Consider the following 23683-nt stretch of genomic DNA (forward strand, 5'->3'; position numbering starts at 1 on the left):
GGTCCAGAACAAACTTCTTTAAGCTGCAGTTAAACATTTTATATTTGTCACCTGCTCAATCCGTATCACTGTAGACCTCATTAACGTTTAGAGTGATGCACCAGGATTGATTAGATTGATTAATTAGTAATCTGTCTTGATTTGATTACATTGTAGATGCATTGTGTCTTTTCCAACAAACTATTCCTAACTTAACTTCCTGAACAGGCTGGTAAAAAAAAAAAAAAAAGTGTATCGCTGGAGATACACAAAATCCGAGATCCGAAACACAACCCAGTACTAGGCTGAAGCTCATCCTAAGTCATTTTTGCACACAGTGCTGAGAGTAAAGATCATTTGCACACCCTGTTGATCAGCAAGGATCTCCGGTTTAAGCGCGAGACAAACGGACGCGAGCTCGTGCCACGTTCTGCTCGTTATAGAGGGTCTGATTTCTCAGTTTAGACTCATGGATCAACCGAGTGTTAGAATTAAAGTAGCATTTATCGCATAGTTTCCCCTCTACACGTTCGGTATCTATCCAAATCAGCGTCAGGGCTGATTGTCGCTTTTGTGGCAGGGAGCGTCCTGCATTGTGCGGAAGGGGGGCACAGTTTCAGTGAGCGCAAATAATCAAATAATGGCAGAGAAATGAGAAGGAAAACAAAAGCCAAGCGTGTTCTGGACTACGAAAATGAAGAACAGGACGAGAAAGAGGAACAAAAACTGGACGTAAGATATATAATGGAAAGCTTTTGAGTGTTTTTCGTGCCCCTGTTTTGTTTGTTTGTGGCTGTGACTTGGAATATTGTCTCAAATGAAAGAGTAATTAGAATGACACGAGCCGCCTGTCCGACAGCACGGGCTGCAGAAACGGAGGAAACAAATGGATGCTGCCAAAGAGCGACCGGAGGAGAATTCAGTAGCAGCAGCAGCAGCCGCGGGGCTCCAGAAGTTGGACATGAGGGTTTGGGCTTTTTCCTTACTGGATAATTATAGTGTTTATTTTCCATTTAGAGACTATTATAGCCGGCTGACACAACCGACCCTTTATTTTTTTCACTTTGGCTGCCTGAGTGCTCTGATAAGACAGTTAGTGTTTTAAAGATAATCTGTTTTTCACACTTTGTACTTTTTTTTGTTTTGTTCGGCGTTTAAACGCAGAAAGAGCATCAGCTGTAGTGTGAGGTATGGCAGGCAGGCAGGCAGGCAGCCATGCCGGTTACCTAATGGAGAACAATAGGTCTAAAAAGCATGGCACAGGGGGCATCAGTTCCACAGCACATCTTGTGTGAAGTGCTTTCTTTACACACTTTACTATCAGTTTGGTGCTGTACTGCGGGCTGAAAAGAACAACCCTTAAAGTGACATGCATCTTTTTTTATTATTATTTATAAGTGTACTTTAAAACAGACGCGTTTCCCCAAAGAATCCAAAATTGATGTCTTGTCTTGTCCTGACAGGGTTATGGGTTCGACTGCTCTCCTACAGGCAGTTTTGATGAGGGTCACCCCACCACAGAGGTAAGGGGTAAGGTTTTGTAGCACAGGAGTTCTAGGCATTCTATGCACCTGAAACTTAACATGCTCGATTGAACTCTTTATTTATTTATTTTTTTCTAGCAGGAGGCTGAATTCTTGCAGTCTTATTCGAAGATGGAGCTAATTGCCATGGTTCTATGCATGCAGCGGGAAATGGAGAGCTTAAAGGAACAACTACGGTGCCTTACAGGCAAGTCAGAATTGTACTCGTTTTTGATGAATGAAGTAGTTCATGACTTTTCCTGTTTAAAGCTGTTTCAAGTGATTCAGTGGTCTTATTTCCAAAAAAGCATGTGGAAAGTTGGCTAAAAACCTAGAAGCCCTGATTGAGAGGACACAGATGTGGCCTAATGGAGATAAGAAGACGCCTCTTCCAATTTCCTCGAGCCCTGCAACAGAACCTGTTGAAGTGGACGCTTTAATGCCAGCTATGCCGTATGCCTCAGGTGTTATGAATGGGCAGTGGGTCAAGCAGGATACTCTTGCACAGAAATCTAATGAGGCCTCTCACAGGAATGGCCTTTTCACAGAGGTATCAGTCGTTTACTCAATTTAATATCATATTAAAACGATCTTTAAATGCTATGACAGTTTGTAGTGCATGGTTCACAAGCTGTCTATATCTTCGACTCTACATGGTAGTTACATACATTGGTTTTGAATGGAAGAAATATTTTTGGTCATTTTTAGTTTATCACACCTGAGCTTTTGGAGAGGTGTAACACTGGAACCACTGCTCAGAAGTTGACCAATGATCTGTTGCGTGGACTGTATGAGAGAGACTGTTTGGCTTCCCACTCAATCTCTGGTGTGGTGTACAATAAGAGAGGTCAGCCCAAACCTGCCCTGCCCACCGAAGAAGTGCAGGCCATCCTGAGTAAGGATCAATACACTCAGTTTTGACAACGAACATGTTTTGACCATGTCACCATTTTCAAGTAATATGCTACCAAGAACAAGCTATTTTTGCTGTTTACAATATTGCCCATGTAGTATTGTGTTGTAGGGAATGAAGCTACTTTGTGTGCACCTGGGCAAGATCATTATTCTGTACGGTGTCATATAGATTTAGATTTGTACCAAGTTATGCACCATGTTTGTTTGGTCATGATCTAATTCATATAATCATCTCTTACAGGAACTGTACAATATTTCTTTCCTGGGAAAACTGATGCTGAGATTAAGGGCTACATTCGTCAAAAACTGCAAAATGAAGCAAAAAGATTGAGAAAAAAACCTCCACTCTCTGGACCAGAGCCTAGATCTCTGAGTCTATGCAGCCCGAAATCAAGTAGCCATCAGTTAGATTTGATTGGACAAAAATCAAATGTTTGATTACCAGTGATTGGGTCTTTGTCATCAAACAAACTAGCTGTGTTCACTGCTAAATATGATCAAGAGCTCCTGACCAGTATAAATTATGTTAATTATTTTATTTGGACTGTCCTGAAAAATGTTATGATCATTTGAAATAGTTACTAATTGTTGTGAAAGCATCAATGTCAAAATGCAAATAAAAGCATTTGAATTTAGTTCAGATGGTCTCCGACACACCCAGTAATAAGATTAGATATTAATGTGAGTCTGTAAACATTTTTCATGTTTTGTATTTAATTGCTGTGTAGTAGCTACACTGCACAATAACAACAGGTGTGAACATTATGTTCCTTGTACCATATATGTATTTCTTACTAAATTATGGTCCTTATTACTCTAATGTAGCTTTATGTATGTAATGTTTTTGTTATTAAAAATGATAAAAAAGCAAACATTTAGATAAGTAGTGTTTGCTATTGTTTGTGTTGTGCATGTTTGGCTAAAAATGAATGTGTGGATTTGTGTGAAAGAGAAACACAAGATACTGGATATATTAGTATGACTAAACCCCTGTGAATATTGGCGATGGAGAACAATGTGTACTGCATGCAGAGAGCTGCTGAGATGAAGGTAATCAATGACTGAGCGACACGAGCAGAGTGACAACAGCAGGGGTACTGGGCCAGTTGTCTTGGCAACCCCAGCCTTCTGGGCCACAGTAGCGTGGCTCTTACTCTGGCCAGCGCCTCTGAGCATCTGCCCACTGCAGGGACAAGGGGAATTGTAGCAAACAAATAAAGAAAGAAAGGCAGAAGGAAAGACTTTGTGGGACCCAAAGAAATTTGGTCTGGCATCCAATGAGGAGATAGCAGTCCATTAATAATAAACATGAGGATAATGTTCTCTTAGGCTTGTTGATTATTATCATGCTCATTGTCATACTCTGTTCATGTCTATCAGGAAAAACAAAGTGTTTACTATTGCTGCTCTTTAAATTAGTGTGTGAGTGTAAGGCTAGCCTGATGAAAAGCACAGACAATTAAGGGGCAGAATGAAGTCCCTCTTCTTATCATAAGCCTCATCAGTGTGTGTGTGTAATGATAGGGGGTTGTGACAAAGGGACAGACTAGTAGGGAAAGTACCTCACTATGAGTCAATGATAAAGGGTATTTTTCTTAATACTTTCCAAAATCATGGTTTTTATTATTGAAAATGGAATAATGTAAATTTTGACTTTAAATTATTATAAATAAATAAACAAATATGAAATGGATTGTCCCTGTGTTCAAATACAACGCATTAAAGACATTAGGATAAATTCACAGGTTTGGGCCTATTCTATCAGGCAGCTAATTTCAGAGATCAATTTTAAAAGGTTAGAGCAATTAGTGCTGTAGTTACATAGCAAACTGTCTAATGAGCAACAGAAATCATTAAAATGCTTCATGTTAAATTACAATAATAATCTCAGTTCATTTGGAAGCGATTTACATTCTATCCTTAAAAATGGACATAATGCACGAAAGGGTTAAATGTGACCTAGACATCAAGGTGGAGTCTGATAACTGAAGAAAACAATAATTATTGTAATGGGAATGTAAAAAAGCCTTAATTTGAATCCTTTCAAATACGTTTCCTGGCTAGTATGCAGGGGATGTGCTACACTTGCATGATAATAGCCATTAGGTCCTCAATCTTGTGAGTATAATGTGTTTCAGGCATGTGATTACGCTGGCAGCCCTGGGGCAAAAAGGGAGATGACACATTGATCGAGCACTAAAGGCTGCTGGGAGATTTTACACAGCTCTGTGGGAGGAGTGGTGGTTAAATGGCAATGTTTTGTTGCAATGGAAGCATGAGCAGGGACTGACATCTTTGATCCTACTCTTGCCTGAATGCTATAAAACAACACTGTTCATCAGTATCAGCAATTTTTGGATAACAAGCAAGTTTGTACTGATGCACTGCAAATGGCCTTGGTAATGTGTCTTGGGGAAAACATTTAAATATTTGAGCTGTTGACCCTGGTGAGTACTGAAAAAAGTTCAGCTAATCTTCTGAAAAACATTTTGCTGATGTGCATCATATGAAAGCTTACAGAATAAAATGATTTGTGATATAGCTAGGAGAAAATAAGACTTTTAACCACAATTCAATGAGTCTTACTATGAGTTTTCGTTCAAACTATTTCCACACACCTTATGAGAACAGGCCTTCACCAAATGTACATTGACATTGTCTGTGTTGCATCCCTTGAACGTATGTGAAATTATGGCAGTGGCTCTGTGTAAAAGACCGATTCATAAATCACGGTAAGAAAAATCCAGAGCCACTTGTGTAATGTCACAACAGATTTCAGCTTTGTGGTGTACATGTCTGACACCGTTGACAAATAAACTGCTTTCTAATTTAGTCATTCAAACCAATAAGCACCATATAAATGAAATAAAAGATTTATTTATGAAATGGTTTGTGGACTATGCAGTTTACACATGAACTCCCATTAGGTTGACTGGTCGCTTATTGTACCGTTTTGAGATGTCAGCTTCAATCTGTAAAAAAACAAACAAAAAAAAAAACAATAAATAAAAATTAAAATTGTTTAATTGAATTTACTTGTTCGTTTAATTTACTTGAAAAAATGTGAAGCACAATTAACTTGCAAAAACCCAAGTGATTGTTTTAATTAAACAAACAGATGAAAAAAAGAATACACCATCCTGGGCTTCCCTGATATATTCTTATAAGTTAAATAGGATGTGATACCAGTTTCTGTAGTTCCTTGATGTGGGCAGCCAGCAGGTCGATGCGAGGTTCCAGCTTGGCTTGTTCCTCGAGAGCTTCTTGTCTCCGCTCAGCCAGGGAGGCTTGTTTCAGCAGCAAGATATCAGCCTGCTTTAGTTTCTGCCTCAGAATGTCAGACACTCGCCCCACATAGCTGAAGCACAACCACAAAAAAAAATCTTTAAGCAGGAGTTATTGTGAATTGTAATGCATGCTTAAATTTCAGTTCTGGACATCATCTTTCACCGTCTAGTTGTTTGTATGGGCACTTACCGTGGCGATGCCTGGATCATGAACAGATGCTTCATGCGCAGTGATGTCAGTCCTTCCAGGAGGTGGCGCACATCTGCCAGCATGGCCTGTACGTGCTCACGTCTCTGTCCCTGGATGATAGCAGGAGCCAGCTGGAACTGGCTCATAGCCACCATATCGCCTTCCTCACTCATCTCACTCAGTCTCTGACACAAGAACACTTCCAACTAGGCAGTCAAAGACAGAAAGAAGAGCATCACAACCTAGCAAACATTTCCAACTGAAATAAGACACCATTATATCTGGAAAGATGTTTATAACAAAATCTGTCCACAATGGTATTTATGTCATTGGTTTAAGCTGGCCATAAAATAGGCTGCAATCCGTAATGTAGGCCCAAAATTTAAGTACATTTATAGTCGTGTCATAAAATAATGTTTTAGTGTAGAGTTCATCACCTCCATCAATTCATCGATAAACTGACTTCGTGTCTGTGTGTTCTCGAGCATAGAGAACGCATCCTCGCCTCTCGCAACACCTTCAGGACCTGTAAACCCAGCCTGGCTCATTAATCTTGTGAGAACATTATGCCCATTTCAAATGTGTAATTTACTACAGAAAGCAAATACATATTTACAGTCAGTGCCTGCAGCAACAACTTCGATTTCCACTGCAGCAGTTTCAGTTTCACCCCAGTCAATGCCACCATCACCTGTGTTCTTATAATGAAAATGAAATATTAAACAATATGATGCATCAATATTACTGCCACTGTGGAAAGTGATGTACTGCAATAAAAAACACTGTAGTTTGTATGTATGTATGTATGTATGTATATATGTACATACAGTGGACTGAAAAAGTGTTGGGCCCTTTCTTGATTTTTTTATTTTTTTTGCACATTTGTCACTTTAATGTTTCAGATCATCAAACAAATTTAAATATTAGTTAAAGATAAGTAAACACAACATGCAATTTTTAAATGAAGGTTTTTATTATTAAGGGAAAACAAAATCCAAAACCACATTGCTTTGGGACTTTCTACAAATGGCAAAAACATGGAAAAGTGGTGAACCTTCACAGGAGTGGGAAAAAATCCCCCAAGAGCACAGCGACGACTCATCCAAGATGTCACAAAAGACCCCACAACAACATCCAAAGATCTGCAGGCCTCAGTTAAGTTCAGTGTTCATGACTCCACCATAAGACTGAGGAAGTTCAACCTGCCACAGGATCTGCTGAAACAGTTCTAAACTGCCATCATCGAATCCATCCTCTGCACTTCAGTGACTGTTTGGTTCAGCTCAGCTACCAAATCTGACCTCAGAAGACTACAGAGGGTAGTCCGGACTGCTGAGCGAACCATTGGCACCCACTCTCCAAGACCTGTACTTCTCCAGAGTGAGCAAAATGGCAAAGACAATCACTCTGGACCCCTCACATCCAGCACACTCACTCTTCGAACTGAGCCCTGACCACCAGAACAACCAGACAGGAACAGTTTCTTCCCTCAGGCAATCCATCCAATGAACACGACATAAACAGAGCACACAACTCTATTCTTACATTATTTACTTAAAACACAAATACTTACTGATATTTCAATTTGCACATTTTACCACTGTACATACAACTGTCTATATTATATATGTTCATGTCTTGTCAATGCCATTCTGTTTACACTGTGGAGCTTCTGTACTAGAACAAATTCCTCGTATGTGAAAACATACTTGGCAATAAAGATCTTTCTGATTCTGATTCTGAAAGAGACTGGACAAAAATGGCCTACGTGGCAGAGTTCCGAGACGAAAACCGCTACTGAGCAAAAAGAACATAAAGGTTAGTTTCAGTTTTGCCAGAAAACATTTTGATGATCTCAAGACTTTAGGGAAAATACTCTGTGGACTGACGAGACAAAAGTTTAACGTTTTGGAAGGTGTGTGTCCCATTACATCTGGCGTAAAAAATCCTGAAGGACAATGTACAGCCATCTGTTTGTGGCCTCAAGCTGAAGCAAACTTAGGTTCTGCAGTAGGACAATGATCTAAAACACACCAGCAAGTCCACCTATGAATGGCTGAAGAAAAACAAAATGAAGACTTTGGAGTGGCCTAGTCAAAGTCCTGACCTGAATCCTACTGAGATGCTGTGACATGACCTTAAAAAGGTGGTGTATGCTCAAAAACCCTCTAATGTGACTGAATTTCAATAATTCTGCAAAGATGAGTGGACCAAAATTCCTCCACAGCACAGCAACAGGCTCATTGCAAGTTATCGGAAATGCTTGGTAGCGGTTCTTGCTGCTAAGGGTAACTGGCCCAATAACTGGCCCAAGCAGTTATTAGATTTAGCAGCAAGCACTTTTTCACACAGGGCCAAGTAGGTTTGAATTTTTTCCACCCTTAATAATAAAAACCTTTATTTAAAAATGGCATTTTTTGTTTATTTGCTATCTTTGACTAATATTTAAATTTGTTTGATGTGAAACATTAAAGTGTGACAAACATGCCAAAAAATCAGGAAGGGGGAAACACTTTCCACACCACTGTATGTATTCATGCAGTCACATGTACTGTAAGTGGGTGAACGAGACGGAATTACCTCTTTGCCAGACTCAAGTGAGATGCCCCAGTCTACCTCTTCCTCAACTGTGGACCCAATATTCACCTCCTCAGCATCACTGCCTAAGTTGCCCCAGTCAATCTGTACAAAAAGGTGCATGCATAAATACAGCCAGACATGTACACACACACACACTTAGATTTTGAATAGCAAAAAGACTTCTGTTCTTATATGCAAACAACCCATTCATTTTGTTTCTTACTGTTCTATTTGGTAACTCACTGTTTCCTCTGTGACAGTGTCAGGTGGTGCTTCCTCTACTAAATGTCTCTCTATAACCGCTGGGACTTTTCCTGTCTTCCATTCATACACTGTTGTGTTTCCTTTTTGATTAACAAAAGACAGCATAGGTAGAACAGGCTCAGACCTGAAGAGATATGAAAGATATGACATTTTTTTAAAAAATAGCCAACTCTAAGCCAAGCAGTTCAATATCAATTAACAGTATGAGAAAAGTCACAGCGATGGCACTCACCAGTCACAGACAAACTTAGTGAAAGCCGCGTAGAGCTTGATCGTTTCATCCAGGCAGGCAACCTTTCTGCCTATGTCCTCCAGTACAGTAGGTAAATCCTTAACAAGACCCTGTAACTCCCTCGCCACATTCTCCCCCTGAGAAAGTGTGTACAATTTCCAATTATAATCTTCAGAATCATATCTGTAGACAAGTGCAATTTAGCCCTATTTATCTCAATAATTTGCAGGTTTGGAAAGAACAGCTGTAAGAATCAATATGAATGTTTGCATGTAGACATAAACTATACTGCTATAAGTATGTGGACAACTGACCAATACACTGGGCATTAATATCTCCTTTTCTCTTTTGGGTAAGATGTCCTCTAATCAAATGTGGAATGTGGCTGTTGTGACTGCTCATTCAGACACAAGAGCCTTAGTCAGGTTGGGCAAGAAGGTGTGACTCACGGTGTGTTCCAGTTCATCCCAAAGCGTTAAGGTCAGGGCTCTAACCTTGGCAAACAATGTCTTTATGGACTGCATTTGAGCATGGGGCTGAAACTTAGTTCCAGTAAAGATAATTTTTAATGTTAAAGCATACAAAGTCATCCTAGGCAATTGTATGCTTCTAACTTTTTGTGGCAACAGATTGGGGAATTTGTAAAGGCAAGGCAACCACATACATCTGGCCACATATCTGACAAGTCATCTGCCTGAAACTGAGATGAAGGTTTTGCCAATATATAAATTGCATACCTGCAATGAAGCATTTTAAGAATTTAGTCCTAAGGAATGAACAGACGAATACAAAATAATCCCAGTTATGGTGAATTGATAAAAATAAAGCATTTTAATCTACCCAAAAGTCAATGCAATAATTTTCCTGTATCTTCCCTACCTGTCAAAAACCAACTGTTCAAAACCAGACCTTTTAGCTGGTTTTTGTGCGAGTGGGTTTCCCATTGTCATAAAAAGAAGTCGGTAGGCCGACTGGCTACCTAGGTGTGAATAAGTATGTGAATGTGTGTTTGCATGATGTCCTGTAATGGAGAAGGATGGTTTATCAGGGTGAATGTTCCAAATTTCTTATGTAAATGCTCCTATAAATAAATCTGTTTTTATCCAGCTTGATAAATACAGCCAAATACAAGACCAGGAAACCAACACCTATTGATTTTTCTATTGAGGAGTTTGCAATAATGTTTAACATTTTTTGTAGGTCCCATTCTTTTCTACCAATTACATTTTTCTCTACCTGTCTAAAAACATATGATTTCAAGAATGTTTTTTGCCCTGTCTGTCTATGTGTTGACTCACAATAGTTCTTCGAGTTCTCAGAGAAGGCATGAAAGCAGTAGATGCTCACCCTAATGCCGTACTGCTTGCATGCTGCGTAGTAGCGCTCCCTCAGGTCTGCAGATCCACTCTGGCACTCCAACTCCTTTCTGCTTAGCTCCTGCTGCAGCTGCTGTGCTTTAGCTACCTGTTTCCTCAAAGCAGGGCCCTCGTAGCTTACACTGCGACTCAACAGACTGGCCAGCTCAGCTAAACGCACATCGAGGTATATCATGTGCAACACAAACATGATGTTCTGCACCAGTGTTCAAATACGTTTACACAGAATAAAGTGAAGTGACATTACATACAGCTAAGTATGGTGACCCGTACTCAGAATTCGTTCTCTGCATTTAACCCATCCAAAGTGCACACACACAGCAGTGAACACACACACACACACACAGAGTGAACACACACCTGGAGCAGTGGGCAGCCATTTATGCTGAATAAAGATATAAGCTTTGTTAATAATATCTAACCCAGATAATAAATACGTTGATCCTTAATTATTAAGTAAGTAAGTTTATTTATAGAGCATATTTAAATTCAGGTTACACTGACCAAAGTGCTGTACAAAACCCAAGTAACGCTCTATAACTTTTCGATTTAAGGCGAGATCTAGGGAGGTTTAGAAGACCTAAGGGACCTAATTGCTAAGTAAGAATGAGTTAGGTCTGTAATGTAAGAAGGTGCCTGTCCCATTAGTGCTTTAAAAACAATTAAAAGAATCACTTACCTAGATATACATTATCTTTTTCATATGAAGAGACTATTTCTTGCCAGTCCTATTGATAAATAAAAATGAGTTAAATACATAGTATGTTTATGTAGTTATACAAAGATTGGTCAAAGGCATGCAATTACCTTCATCCTTTGTGATGAATATCTGCCGAATATATTTTTGGAGGAGGCTTCTGTTCCCTTTAGTATCTCTACTATCCTTAGGCAATGGAAATAGTGTATATCTGCACTGACACAAGAAAATAATTTTACTGAACATAATGTTGAAACCATGTTAATAGATAAAAATGATAATGTTGAGCATGCTGTGAAATCTCACAAAAAAACACAGATGTAGACATATGCTATTGAATGTTTGTGTGAAAGATGCACGGAGACTGACTGGATTGCCGTATTCCCACTTCCTTCCATGTGTTCCCGGGATAGACTACAAATTTACCACAACCCTGACCAGGTTTAAACGCTTGTGAATGAATGAATGAATCAGTGAATTAATAACTATAAGCTAAATTCAAATTTAGCTCAAATCTGAGGCTCATCACACGACTCATAATGAAATTTTCATACTGATTTAGTAGTGATTTCTCTTTAACCCAATTAGTTACGTAACTGATCACACTGTACATAGAAGACAGCATAAACAGCTGCACCAACAAATCAGAGTTAAGTAAGTAAAGCAAGCCTAAAAAGGCACTGACAGGAGCCCCTGAGAAGCTGCTTGATCTCCTCATTTTCCGGCATGTCCTGGAGAGCAGCGTTGATCTTCTCCCTGATGGCCATCACTGCATTCTGCCATTTCAGAGGGCAGTGTCTCCTGTCCACCAGCCAATCTGAAAACAAATGCATACACATACACTATATGCAATGCATATACACTTGTATGTACATGTGTATGTTTCACATAAATAAGATTTGTCTTACCGAGAAGTTTGCTGGTTTGAATGTCAATAGGGAGATTTTGAATATTCTGAAACGACAATAAAAGTCTTTCTGTAATGTAAATATGTGTAAAATAAAGGTGCTATGCAAAGACCTCTGTAAGTAATTAAGAAAATAAAAGTAGTCCAGAAAAAATAGAAAATTAAACCAAACATAATTATGACAGCTGACTTACAAACATAAACCTGGAAAACAACACATACATTCAGTTAAAATGACTAATATAACAGTTAGCAATGTTGGCTAATGTAGCTACAAAACATCACATGTACCGTCTCGAAATTACATTAAGCACAACCCTCACTTTACCTCCATATTATCCTCAATTTCCTGCTGTTTCTTAAATGTAGAATTACTGTAAGATTCCTTACATATCAAAAAAAGCTCTTTTTAAAGGATATTTATCATAGTTGTCGTTTACATTGCCATTGACACGTACATACACATCCAACCAATCAAAAGGCAGAATAGGCAGACGTTCGTATCTGAGTTAGCCAATTAGAAATAACAATAGTGGCCCAGTCTCATGCGTGGACAACTTAGTGAACCGGGCTGCACACTCACCAAAATAAAAGACCCTACATCATCATATAAGATGTTGGGTCTTCTAACGCAGAATAGAAATATATTGGAAAAGCCAATAACCATGGGGTCAATTTTACGCCATAATCACGCCATACGTCAATTTTACGTGGTCGTTAAAAAAATAAAATAAAAAAACCAAACACAAAAACAAACAAACGCGTGAAGTGAATGAAAATAAAAAAAATTAAAATAAAATGAAATCAGAATTACAATCAAAATTATGTTTTCCTTGCTTTATTTTTTTCTGATGCTTACTCTCTCTGCTATTGTTTACTTTTTCTTTACTTTTTATTATCTTTATTTTATTTTCATTCACGCTTCACAGCCCTGATACATTAAACAAACAGTCTTTATAGTCATGATTTATTTGTTTTTTGCTAAAACAACTTGCAGGGAATATGCAGTTAATTTACTCACGGCCTTATTAACAGATACATTTGTCACCTTTGTTTTGTTAGGTTTGCTAAGTTGAGACAGTCAATCAACAGTCAATCAACAACATATTATATGAAAATAAGTGAATTTTATATTTAATACAACTCCAGAATTATAAGCCAGGTGTGTGTAATATTACATCTAGTAAGGTCAAACTGCCCACCAGGTAGCGTGGTCTTCTTAGCATTTGAGCATATGATGTCATTGCATTACAGTCTATTCTGATTACTGTTAGTATGCCATCCTGAGCCTTGGATACATTTAATGAATTGTGAATTCATTTTCTGTATAATTTGAAAGAGGCTTATTTATTTAGTTAGTTAGTTAGTTAGTTAGTTAGTTAGTTAGTTAATTCAATGATCAGTGGGAACATCAGGGAAGCAGTGATGCGATGCAGATATAAACATTGGCTGAAGTCATGCTGATTGTGCCTAGTCATACTTGTCAAAGCACATAACACCAAACATTAAAGCTCTCATGAAAATCCTTTGCATGGTAATGTTGTGAATTCTGCCAGTTGCACATCACTGTCTAATCCCACTTAGTCCACTGGCATTTTGAGTTTGGTTGTCAAAGCTGGTTTAGATCCTGATTCAGTTTCATTTTCAGACACTAGGCAGATGGTATTTCAACATGGAGTTTCAACTCCTAGGTTATTATCACACTTTAATAGACACCAAGACACTTGTACGCATAGCATCCACTACCTGAATGATGAACAGGAAAAGCATGATAAAACCCATTCAGGCCAGGTCAATGACTCCAAATTAGCTATACCAATGATTCTGGTAAAGGACATGAGCTTTCAGAAGCAAAAATTTCATTTGAGCAACATCTGGAACTAAGTTACCTATAGAGTGACCCAGGCTGCATCGCAGCTTCTTACTCTGCTTACAGAATTAATAAGAAGACCAACTCAAGCATTCTAGGTTTAAAAATGAGCAGAGAGTGCCATCTCTGGGCAACAACAGTAGTAGTTAATTCAGAAGGTTAGCAATATTAATAACAAGAAAAACTCACTTCATGCTAGGAGAAAACATGGAGTTCTTTCACTTTAAGAAAAAAAATGCACTTACTTCAGAACAAAAAAAAATAACAGGGGGCTATTGGCATTTTTGGAGATTAGGACATCTACAAGCTGATAAACATATGACTCCATATTGTGGACAAAAACAGTCATGTCTGTTTGAGTGGTGAAAAAAAAAATAGATTAGATGTCTGTATGACAGCATCATTTATTGCAAATACTATGTAATATGGCCACTTTGCAACTTCTGTGTGTGGATATATGGACAAAACTTTATCTAGTTTATTCTCACTGCCCAGGCCATTGGAAGCAGTAAAATAGGTCAGTGGTTTAATGGATCATTAGGAAAAATCTAAGAGGCATACATTTGTTTGCAGACCTGTTTGTATATAAGCTGCTTTGAAGTTCCTTTAAAATCAGCATTGATTTGTATGTTTTGAAATGTGAGATTTGCAGGATCCCAAAGTCAGCACACTAAACAGTACTGTACTGTGTACTGTACTAACAGACCAGAGTGGAAAACCATGTTCAAAGAAATTCATAGCTCTTTTATGCTATAGATGATTGGCAAGAGGGATGAATAAGCTTTAATTTCGGTTATGACAGTCAAAGAAAGCATTTGCTTTTTCAAAACCTCAGGTGTTTATTGTCTTCATTCAGAATGTTAAGGGTCTTTTGTATATACAATGCAAACTAGAAGTCAACATCACACTCCCATATGATTTGACAGATTGATCCCTCCCCCCTTATCACTCACATGGTGGTAACATTTACACAAGTTCCAAAGGGTTGTCCCTAAGTTTCAGCTGGAGCTAAGACACTTGTGGGAGGCTCTATAAGCACTTCTTTCAGTGTGTTGGTCTATGTATGGGTGTGCAGGGAGACAGTGGGGAAGGCAACACCTTGGTGCAATAAAAACAATCAGAGATTTATTAAGAAAGGTTCAAGGTGCAAAAAGTAACAAAGCTTTGGACTCATTAACAGAGGAAGCCTACACAGGAGAATGGAAGAAAACAGCTTGTTGATTATCACAAACGTCTGACTTCATGTGGACATCAGTTCATCTGGAACACAGCTATCTTTAAATCAGGTAAATCAATTTTAAAATGACAATCAAGCAAAAATCCACTTTAAATGTCTGATAAGTAAAAGTAAACTGGTACATGAAATCATTATTGCTTAGTGCTTTAGTAAATGTTACTGCTTGCTCTCCTTTTTGTTACATAGAAGTCATTATTTTGAATAGCTTTACTTTATTGCTCAATGTCAGATAGCAATCTTGCACTCAGCATGAACCTAAAACATTTATTAAAATTTATATTAGATAGATGGTATCATTGTATCAAGTCAAATGAAAAGGATAAGATTGGGACACCAGCCATCAGGGTAAAGAGTTTATGGATGACTGCCTCCCTCTTAAAGCATTGAAACAGCTTAGTCAGAGAAACAGAAACTGATTAAGCCTCCTAAACCCCACAGTAACCATGACAATGTCTCCACACCTATCCCAGGTGAGAGAGATATTATAAAAGCCCAGTTTAGTGAGCAAACATAATACTCCTGTGACTGTAACTTGCTTTACTGGGCCTTGCTGCCCTTTGGCTAACAACTTCCTTGTTCAAACATTGTTTCAGTAAAAGGCTTTGAACTTGGTTATTGATTGTCATGGTTTAGACAGTGCAAGATATAAACGCTTTGTGAACCGTGAGGCTGCTTGGACAGAGAACAAAACAATTATTTAAGCAATTCAAGATTTCATGTACAAATTTAGAAGTGATGTTGAATGGTAGTTAGATATAATATGGTTTTATATTGCTGGTCATAATTCTGGATTGTTCTACCGAATATGACTAAAGTACAAGCCGACTTCCTTTATCTCGTCACGTGTTTCTCATTGTTACTGTTCTGAGCTGGACTACTGTTTCCAACAGTCAGCAACTTCTTACCATTCTCTGGAACACAAAACCAGTGACGTCTCTGACTGAAACAAGACACCATCCAAGAGATGCAAAGATTAGTGTTAGAAATAGGTTCTGTTAAAGACATACAACTGTGCAGACATTCCTAGTTCCTTTTTGTAAATGAAAGTGCCATTTATGTAAGTGTAGGGCATCACCAGCATGTCCTGGCCTGATTGTCTAATGTTTCCATGGACCTGTCCATGTTTTGCATTTGTTCGACATTTGAACTCAAAAGCAAAAACATATCCAGTGTTCAAAGGACATAAATACTCATGAATTAGAGGAATAATCTTAGATCCCATCTTAATTTATTTGCAGCTATAAAGTGAACCAGCTCTATCCCATGGTGCATTTCCAATTTGTGAGCTCATATGATAGTTCACTCCTTCCTAAGGAGCTGAAGTACTATAGGAGAAAATGACACATAAGTAAACCTATTACTTTTATGAGACAAAAGATTAAACTGATTACAAATTTAATAATGCGAAGCATGTGATTTTATCTAAGAGAAGGTTGTCCTGGCTGCTTAGATAAAAAGGAAGAGAAAGGATCCAGTGGTATTGTTTATTAATTGAACCCTGCTAGTGTCAGATGTCTTCCGTCACTAAGAGAGGAGAAAGCTTGCCATATTAACCCAGTACTCCTTGGTATTTGCCTAATGGGACCATAAAATCCTCTGTCTAATTGAAGAAGAAATTAATACACTGTATACAATTATTGTCTGGGAAGAATGTGCTATATGCTCAAAATATTCTTTCTTAAAGCGAAGAAAAAAAATTGTATATATATTTTTAAGAAAGTAACACATTTGTAGTACAATAAACCATTATAACAAACATTATTTGCTGCATTAGTTACCACTGACAAACCATAAACCCTAGGATTACTAAACAATATTAATTTACATTACATAAATATCAACTGACGTTTGTTAAAATGGCAAATAAATAACATTTTATTAGCAAATGTTCATATAAACTGGACTCAAATATAGGTCTACACAACTGACAATAAATTTCAGCATTTTCTCTGCATGTGTGGGTTTCCTCTGGGTTCACCAGTTTCCTCCCGTGTCTCCAAAACATGCCAGTAGTTAACCAACTTGAAAAAATGGTCCGAAATTTGAATGCAGCATGTAAATATGTGCATGAATGGTGCCTTGATTGATTGGAATCCCATCCAGGGTGAATTACTGTTCATGAGGTAAGATATGTTTAGTGACATAACAGTGTAAATAAGGTGTAAATGCAATAAAAATATAGATATGCTTGAAAACTGTACATGTGTAAAAGAAAATTACTGACTTAAAAGTAAGCAGCAATTAGGTTTTAGAAAACACATCACTGCAGAAAGGAGAGAAGATGTAGTCTGATTGTTGTCTAAGCTATAAACATGCACCTCTGTTGCAGGTCCAAAGTTTTGTGCTGTACAAACCATGGCTGAGTCTGCCTGGTGGAAACTGACCTTCTTGAGAAAGAACTCATCTGCGTCAAAGGTCCTTTATGAAATTCCTGCTGAGTACGGATGCAACACTGGCAATAAAGAGCAGTCCAGTCTTCCTCAAAGCACAGATAATGCTGCCAGTCAGCTAGACGACAATCTGGAAAAGATTGTGGACAGGTCTTCCACCAAAAGCCGTCATGTCAGAGTCTCTCAGTCTGGCCGTTTCAAAGAGAAAAAGAAGGTCCGATCCACTTTGGCTGAAAATTCCAGTATTTTCAGTGGACACAACAGATGAGAACTGATGAGAACACTTCTTTAAAGGAGATGCTTTTCACTGATACACAATACACCCACCTACCCACACACACCTGTACACTTGTTTGTTTTTCAAATTAGTGAATTCAGTCAGTACAGACATAATGAAAGAATAACTGATATATTGTTGTACAACTTTTCGTTCATCTTATTTAGTCATAAAACGTTCTTACTTACACCAGATATTCTGGATATAAACATCTTTTAGTTTATGGGGAATCTTTTACTATCACTATATAAGAGGTCTTTTGAAGAGGTATGCTGATATAATGAAATTTTTGGGATATGTGCTCAGTGTATAGAAGCATATGCGAGCAAATCATTTAGACTTGAGTTTGTACTTTGTAACATTAACTGTTATCTGCATTTTATCATGCTGATAATCGTGTATTGATTATATGATTGTTCTAGATGTTTAAGCAAAGACAACAGAACAGCCACTTTCTGTTTTACTTCTACATTTCTACACAAGGGCATATATTGTACACGTGTTCCAATACAACAGATTGACTTTGGTGCTGCTGTGCCTATTGTACTTTAAAGGGGGCATGTGGAAGCCTAGTGGTTAAGGTGTTGAGCACAGAAGGTTGTGAGTTTGATCCCAGGTCCACCAAACTGCCACTGTTGGGCCCCTGAGCAAGGCCCTTAACCCTCAACTGCTCAGTTGTATAATAAAAAATGAGATAATGTAAGTTGCTCTGGATAAGGGCGTCTGCCAAATGCTGGAAATGTAAATGTTAAAGAAGTGACTGACAAAATAATTAGATCATCAACATACTATAATAAATGTAAAATATAACAGTTGTATCAGTTGCTATAGCACTGCCATCTACTGGCCTGCCAAGCAACATATTTCTCTTAAATCCTCAAACACACACTGGGGACAAATTGAAAGAAATTCCAGTGGCTCTGTAATGCTGTGTGAGATTTGGTTTGGGTTATTTTGACATCTTTTTCCTGTGATAAAATATCTCCATCTTAATGAGAGTTGTCTCTTCCAAATGCTTTGATGCACTTTTATACATGCTCAGAGACTTGTATAATTTTTTTCCATTATTTGGTCACCATATTTATCATTAGCAGAACATGGTAAAATACAGCACAACAACTTCATGGATAAAATTTCATAACCTGTTCGGTTCGTTTTATCTTGACTGACAGAAATGTAGAACCAGTTAAGATCGTTTACCAGGTAACATAATTTCCATTTTGAATTGCATTTCTACAGGTATTTCATTTAGGGATATCACTCATATTATAACAAAGAAAACTGGTCTTAATATGTCTTTGAAATATGAACAAAATGGCAGCCACTTTCATCCCTGTTATTTCTAGTGGGCCAAATAAAGTGTGGGCTATAACTGGACCATTAAACTTTGCTATTAGATTTGTAACTAAAATGTGATATAATGAAAAGACAATTGTACATTGTATGTTAACCGAAACAATGTGATTATATACATTAAAGAATATCACACAATTAGTTTCACAATGAATCACAGTGTCACCATATTAAACTTATGCAACACTAATCTGCAAATGAGCACAAAAACAAACCACAAGGTTCCAGATCAGCTTTATTTGAGAGTTTTGATGTTATTGTATTTGTGAGAGAAAACCCAGATTAAATAGTTACAACATAAAAAAGTAACAAAGCTTTTGACAGAAAATGAAAGTTTCTCAAACTTAATATATGTTCCTAAGTTAAACTGTTGTTTGCTTCTTGTGTGAGTTATAGTTTATGATGTATATGTGGTAGCACAGGCATCATATCATTTAATATCCTATTGAAAAAGTCAAATGTACATACTAAAATATTTAAAATTAATTATTCTATGGTACAAAAACAATCAGTAAACAGATAAAACAATGACATCAAAGACATTAAGATTCTTAAATTAAAATTCTTAAATTAAAACTATCTGCGTTTCATTTAACTTCCTAAAGTACTCTAGTTAGTCTAGAATACTGATTCTCTTGAGTGAAATGGTCAGGTTTCCTATCAAGGTGCTAAGCGGTGGTACACCCAACCTCCCTCGGCCTGATGCTGCATTTCCTGAAGTTCAGTCTCACCCCCCTTGTTTCTTGTGAAAACAATACGATCGTGCAGTCTGTTGGTTTGACCTTGCCAGAACTCAATCAGGTATGGATTAACAATGTAGCCTCCCCTAAACAAAGAAGAACAAATTAGCTATAACAAACACTGAAGATTTATGATTACAAAACGTGACTCAAACGACAGTGTCAGCTTAACTGCTGTGAAAGGAAAGATTCAGAATTCAACTTTGATTATTTTTAATATTATAACCAAATTAAACTCTTTTGTAAACTGGTGACTAAAGCAACCGAAAGCTACTTGGTTGTATAACACATACCAATAATCCGGTACCGGGACCTCGGAGTCCTTGTATTTCTTCTCCAACTCTGCGTTCTTCTCTCTTAGGTACTAAGAAAAAACTCAGGACATTAACACAAAACTTTATTCTCTTCAACCATTAAATGGTACACTTTAGTACAGAACTAAGGCTGAAAATTGTTTCTCACATGTCTGTTGGGTATCACGCTGCTCTGCCTGCTCACAACTGCTCCAATCTGACTGCTTCTGGGTCTCGAATGAAAATATTCAGCTGAATTCTGACGTGAGATTCTCTTTACAGTACCTTCAATACGAACCTGTGGGGACACAATGTTAGATCATTTTACATTTGTAGTGAAATAAATTATCCTACAACCCAGATCCTATAATTACTGTCACCCTTCATGCAACATACACTGTTCAATTAAATGAAATAGGTCCACTTTAATGTACATATAAACTATTTTAAACAAATGATGTATTTTTTTTTTAAATATTCTGTATTTGTCTTTTTGTCCATTTTGTCTCTTTGTCTTGATTTGTCAACAACAGTGTTTGCCATACACATTTATATAAGAATTACTAATATTTTAAAAAATGCCCAAAACTGTATGGACACCTGACCATCACACTCTTATGTCGGCCTTCCACCAAACTTGCCACAAAATTGGAAGCACAAAATTTTAAAAATGTGTGCCTCTTAGTTCTAATCCCTTCATTAGAACTAAGAGGCTGAAACACAACCAGCTTGACAATGCCCCTGTGCACCATATGTTTGGGTGCGGTCCATGAAGACATAGCTTGCCAAGAATGGTGTAGAAGAACTGTGCCTGACCTCATGAGTGCTCTTGTTGTTCAACAGGCAGAAACTCCCATAGACATGTTCAGCACAAACATTAAGTACAAATATGTACAAAAAGTACAACACCCTCCCAGAAAAGCGGAGGTTATTATAACAGCACAGCGTGACTAAATGTGAAATGGGATAATCATTAAGCACATACGGGTGTGACGATAAGGTATCCACATACCTTAGGTTAAATAAAGTATATTTTAAACAGTCTGATTGTTTATTTCCTACAATCATTTCGGCTATTCTCTTTGTTTCTGTAATATGTTAAATGGGTAAGTGTGCATACACTCACCTGCTTATTCAGAGGTTCCCAATAAAACACCAGAGAGGCAAGGGGATTTATATCCTACAAGAATGCATTAAACATAGTCCATGTGAATTTTGGGTCACTCTGACTAAAAAAAAAAAAAAAACAATAATAATGAGAAAATGTTTTGAAAAACTCACCAGCTCTTTGCCTTTACGGCTCTCATAATTAGTGAAGAAGCAGAATCCATCGGTACTGTAACCTTTCAGCAGCACCATTCGAGCAGAAGGCCTCCCGTCCCTGTAAAAAAAATTTTAACACATTCACCAGTCACAGAAAAGACTATTGTTTGGGTTCTTGAAGTGAAGCACGACTCCTCTTGAAAAATAAAATGCAATGCATCACATTCTCACTTGGATGCTGTTGCAAGGCACATGGCGTTGGCCTCACCAATTTCTGGGCATTTTGACGCTTGATCAAACCACTCGCCAAACTGCTTAATAGGGTCAAGGGAAATGAGCTGATCCTCTTCAAAAGACTATGGGGTTAAAGGAAAACTGATATTAATATACCTCGGTCTATACAGCAAAAGAGCTTGTATCAGTTTATACGTTATACTGTCTGATAACAGTATTATACCTAGATATTATACTAGGACCATGTGAACACATACACATGTACATGTACACATACACATACACACATTCATGTACACATACACATGTACGTACATATACAAATGTACACATACATATGCACACATACACATGTACACATACACATGCACACATACACATGTATGTACATATACAAATGTACACATACACATGTACACATACACATGCACACATACACATTTACGTACATATACAAATGTACACATACACATGTACACATACACACATACACATGTACGTACATATACAAATGTACACATACACATGTACACATACACATGCACACATACACATGTACGTACATATACACATGTACACATACACATGCACACATACACATGTACGTACATATATACATGTACAAATACACATGCACACATACACATACATATGTACGTACATATACACATGTACACATACACATGTACACATACACATGCACACATACACATGCACAGATACACATGTACGTTCATATACACATGTACACATTCACATGCACAAATACACATGTACACATACACATGTACGTACATAGACACATGTACACATACCCATACACATATTCATGTTCACATACACATGTACGTTCATATACACATGTACACATACACATGCACACATACACATGTACACATACACGTACATATACATATGTACACATACACATGCACAAATACACATGTACACATACACATGTACGTACACATACACATGTACACATACACATACGTACACATGTACGTACACATACATATGTACACATACACGTGTACACATACACATGTATGTACATATACACATGTACACATACACGTGTACACATACACATGTATGTACATATACACATGTACACATACCCATACACATATTCATGTACACATACACATGTACACATACACATGTACGTACATATACACATGTACACATGTACACATACACATACGTACACATACGCATGTACACATACACATACACATGTATGCATACACATGTATGCATACACGTGTACGCATACGCATACACATACACATGTACACATACACGTGTACACATACACATACGTACACGTACACATGTACGCATACACATACACATGTACGCATACGCATACACATACACATGTACACATACACGTGTACACATACACATGTACACGTACACATACGTACACGTACACATGTACGCATACGCATACACATACACATGTACACATACACATGTATACACATCTCTACAATTTTATCACACAACACCTCTTACTACGACTTGAAGCTAATAAAGAAATATTTGATTTCTATTTTAAAAACTGTGGCTCTAATTCAGTTTGTCATTATTTGTGCTAAATTTCATAAACTGCAGGAACGAGTTCTGGTTTAAAGGTCAATTATAAACATGAACATTTACCTCCTCATCGCCTTTATATTTTTTTCTCATGTCACTCAGATCCATTTGTTTGATGTCATCCGTCGATTTCGTGTGAAAATGGGAAGCAGATTCGGATCGACGGTAAACTGACAGAGAATACAGAGGCGGGGTGATTATTTGAGCAGGTTTGTTGATAAAGTTCACTACGCTGAAGCTAAACAAACGTTTCATGCTGTCATGAACGCGACGTAACTACGTCATGACGTCTTTACGCAAAGCGTCCCTACAGAATATAAACATGATCAAAAAATTAATACCCGACTGGCACAAAAAAGTCAGTGTTGAGTTTGATTTAATAACCAATTTAATAATCAATTTCCCGACAAAAGAAATCGACATTAAAACACAGATAATTGTGAGCACATATTATCATCTCGGCTCAAAAAG

The 23683-nt window shown here is 37.6% G+C and overlaps 3 protein-coding genes across 5 annotated transcripts; 1 reads left to right on the forward strand and 2 right to left on the reverse strand.

The window, feature by feature from the left end:
* Positions 1-321: 321 nt before the first annotated feature.
* On the forward strand, positions 322-4126 carry si:ch211-194k22.8 (uncharacterized). Of its 3 annotated transcripts, none has more exons than XM_060858612.1 (7): positions 322-711; positions 804-946; positions 1443-1502; positions 1602-1710; positions 1811-2052; positions 2211-2397; positions 2659-4126. In XM_060858612.1, exons 2-7 carry the CDS (start codon positions 866-868, stop codon positions 2853-2855), a joined length of 876 nt encoding a protein of 291 aa, XP_060714595.1. In that variant the 5' UTR covers positions 322-711; positions 804-865; the 3' UTR covers positions 2856-4126. The 3 variants fall into 3 exon arrangements, with proteins under 3 accessions (XP_060714595.1, XP_060714578.1, XP_060714586.1); XM_060858595.1 differs by having other exon boundaries at positions 839-946; positions 2659-4124; XM_060858603.1 differs by having other exon boundaries at positions 839-946; positions 1605-1710; positions 2659-4122.
* A 1148-nt stretch (positions 4127-5274) lies between these two features.
* On the reverse strand, positions 5275-12428 carry cdk5rap3 (CDK5 regulatory subunit associated protein 3). The gene is made up of 14 exons (XM_060858585.1): positions 12279-12428; positions 11952-11997; positions 11729-11860; positions 11154-11254; positions 11026-11074; positions 10318-10496; positions 8971-9107; positions 8718-8862; positions 8475-8576; positions 6511-6592; positions 6332-6420; positions 5895-6100; positions 5604-5775; positions 5275-5389 (listed from the first exon to the last, which is right to left on the reverse strand). Exons 1-14 carry the CDS (start codon positions 12282-12284, stop codon positions 5324-5326), a joined length of 1512 nt encoding a protein of 503 aa, XP_060714568.1. The 5' UTR covers positions 12285-12428; the 3' UTR covers positions 5275-5323.
* Positions 12429-19294: 6866 nt separating this feature from the next.
* pnpo (pyridoxamine 5'-phosphate oxidase) lies at positions 19295-23513 on the reverse strand. The gene is made up of 7 exons (XM_060858623.1): positions 23276-23513; positions 21605-21729; positions 21392-21491; positions 21237-21290; positions 20280-20408; positions 20111-20181; positions 19295-19903 (listed from the first exon to the last, which is right to left on the reverse strand). The coding sequence occupies exons 1-7, from the start codon at positions 23465-23467 to the stop codon at positions 19738-19740; spliced, it is 837 nt and encodes a 278-aa protein (XP_060714606.1). The 5' UTR covers positions 23468-23513; the 3' UTR covers positions 19295-19737.
* Positions 23514-23683: the final 170 nt, after the last annotated feature.

This window comes from Tachysurus vachellii, chromosome 2 (assembly GCF_030014155.1).
Source record: "Tachysurus vachellii isolate PV-2020 chromosome 2, HZAU_Pvac_v1, whole genome shotgun sequence".
In the NCBI taxonomy this organism is placed as follows: Eukaryota; Metazoa; Chordata; class Actinopteri; order Siluriformes; family Bagridae; genus Tachysurus; species Tachysurus vachellii.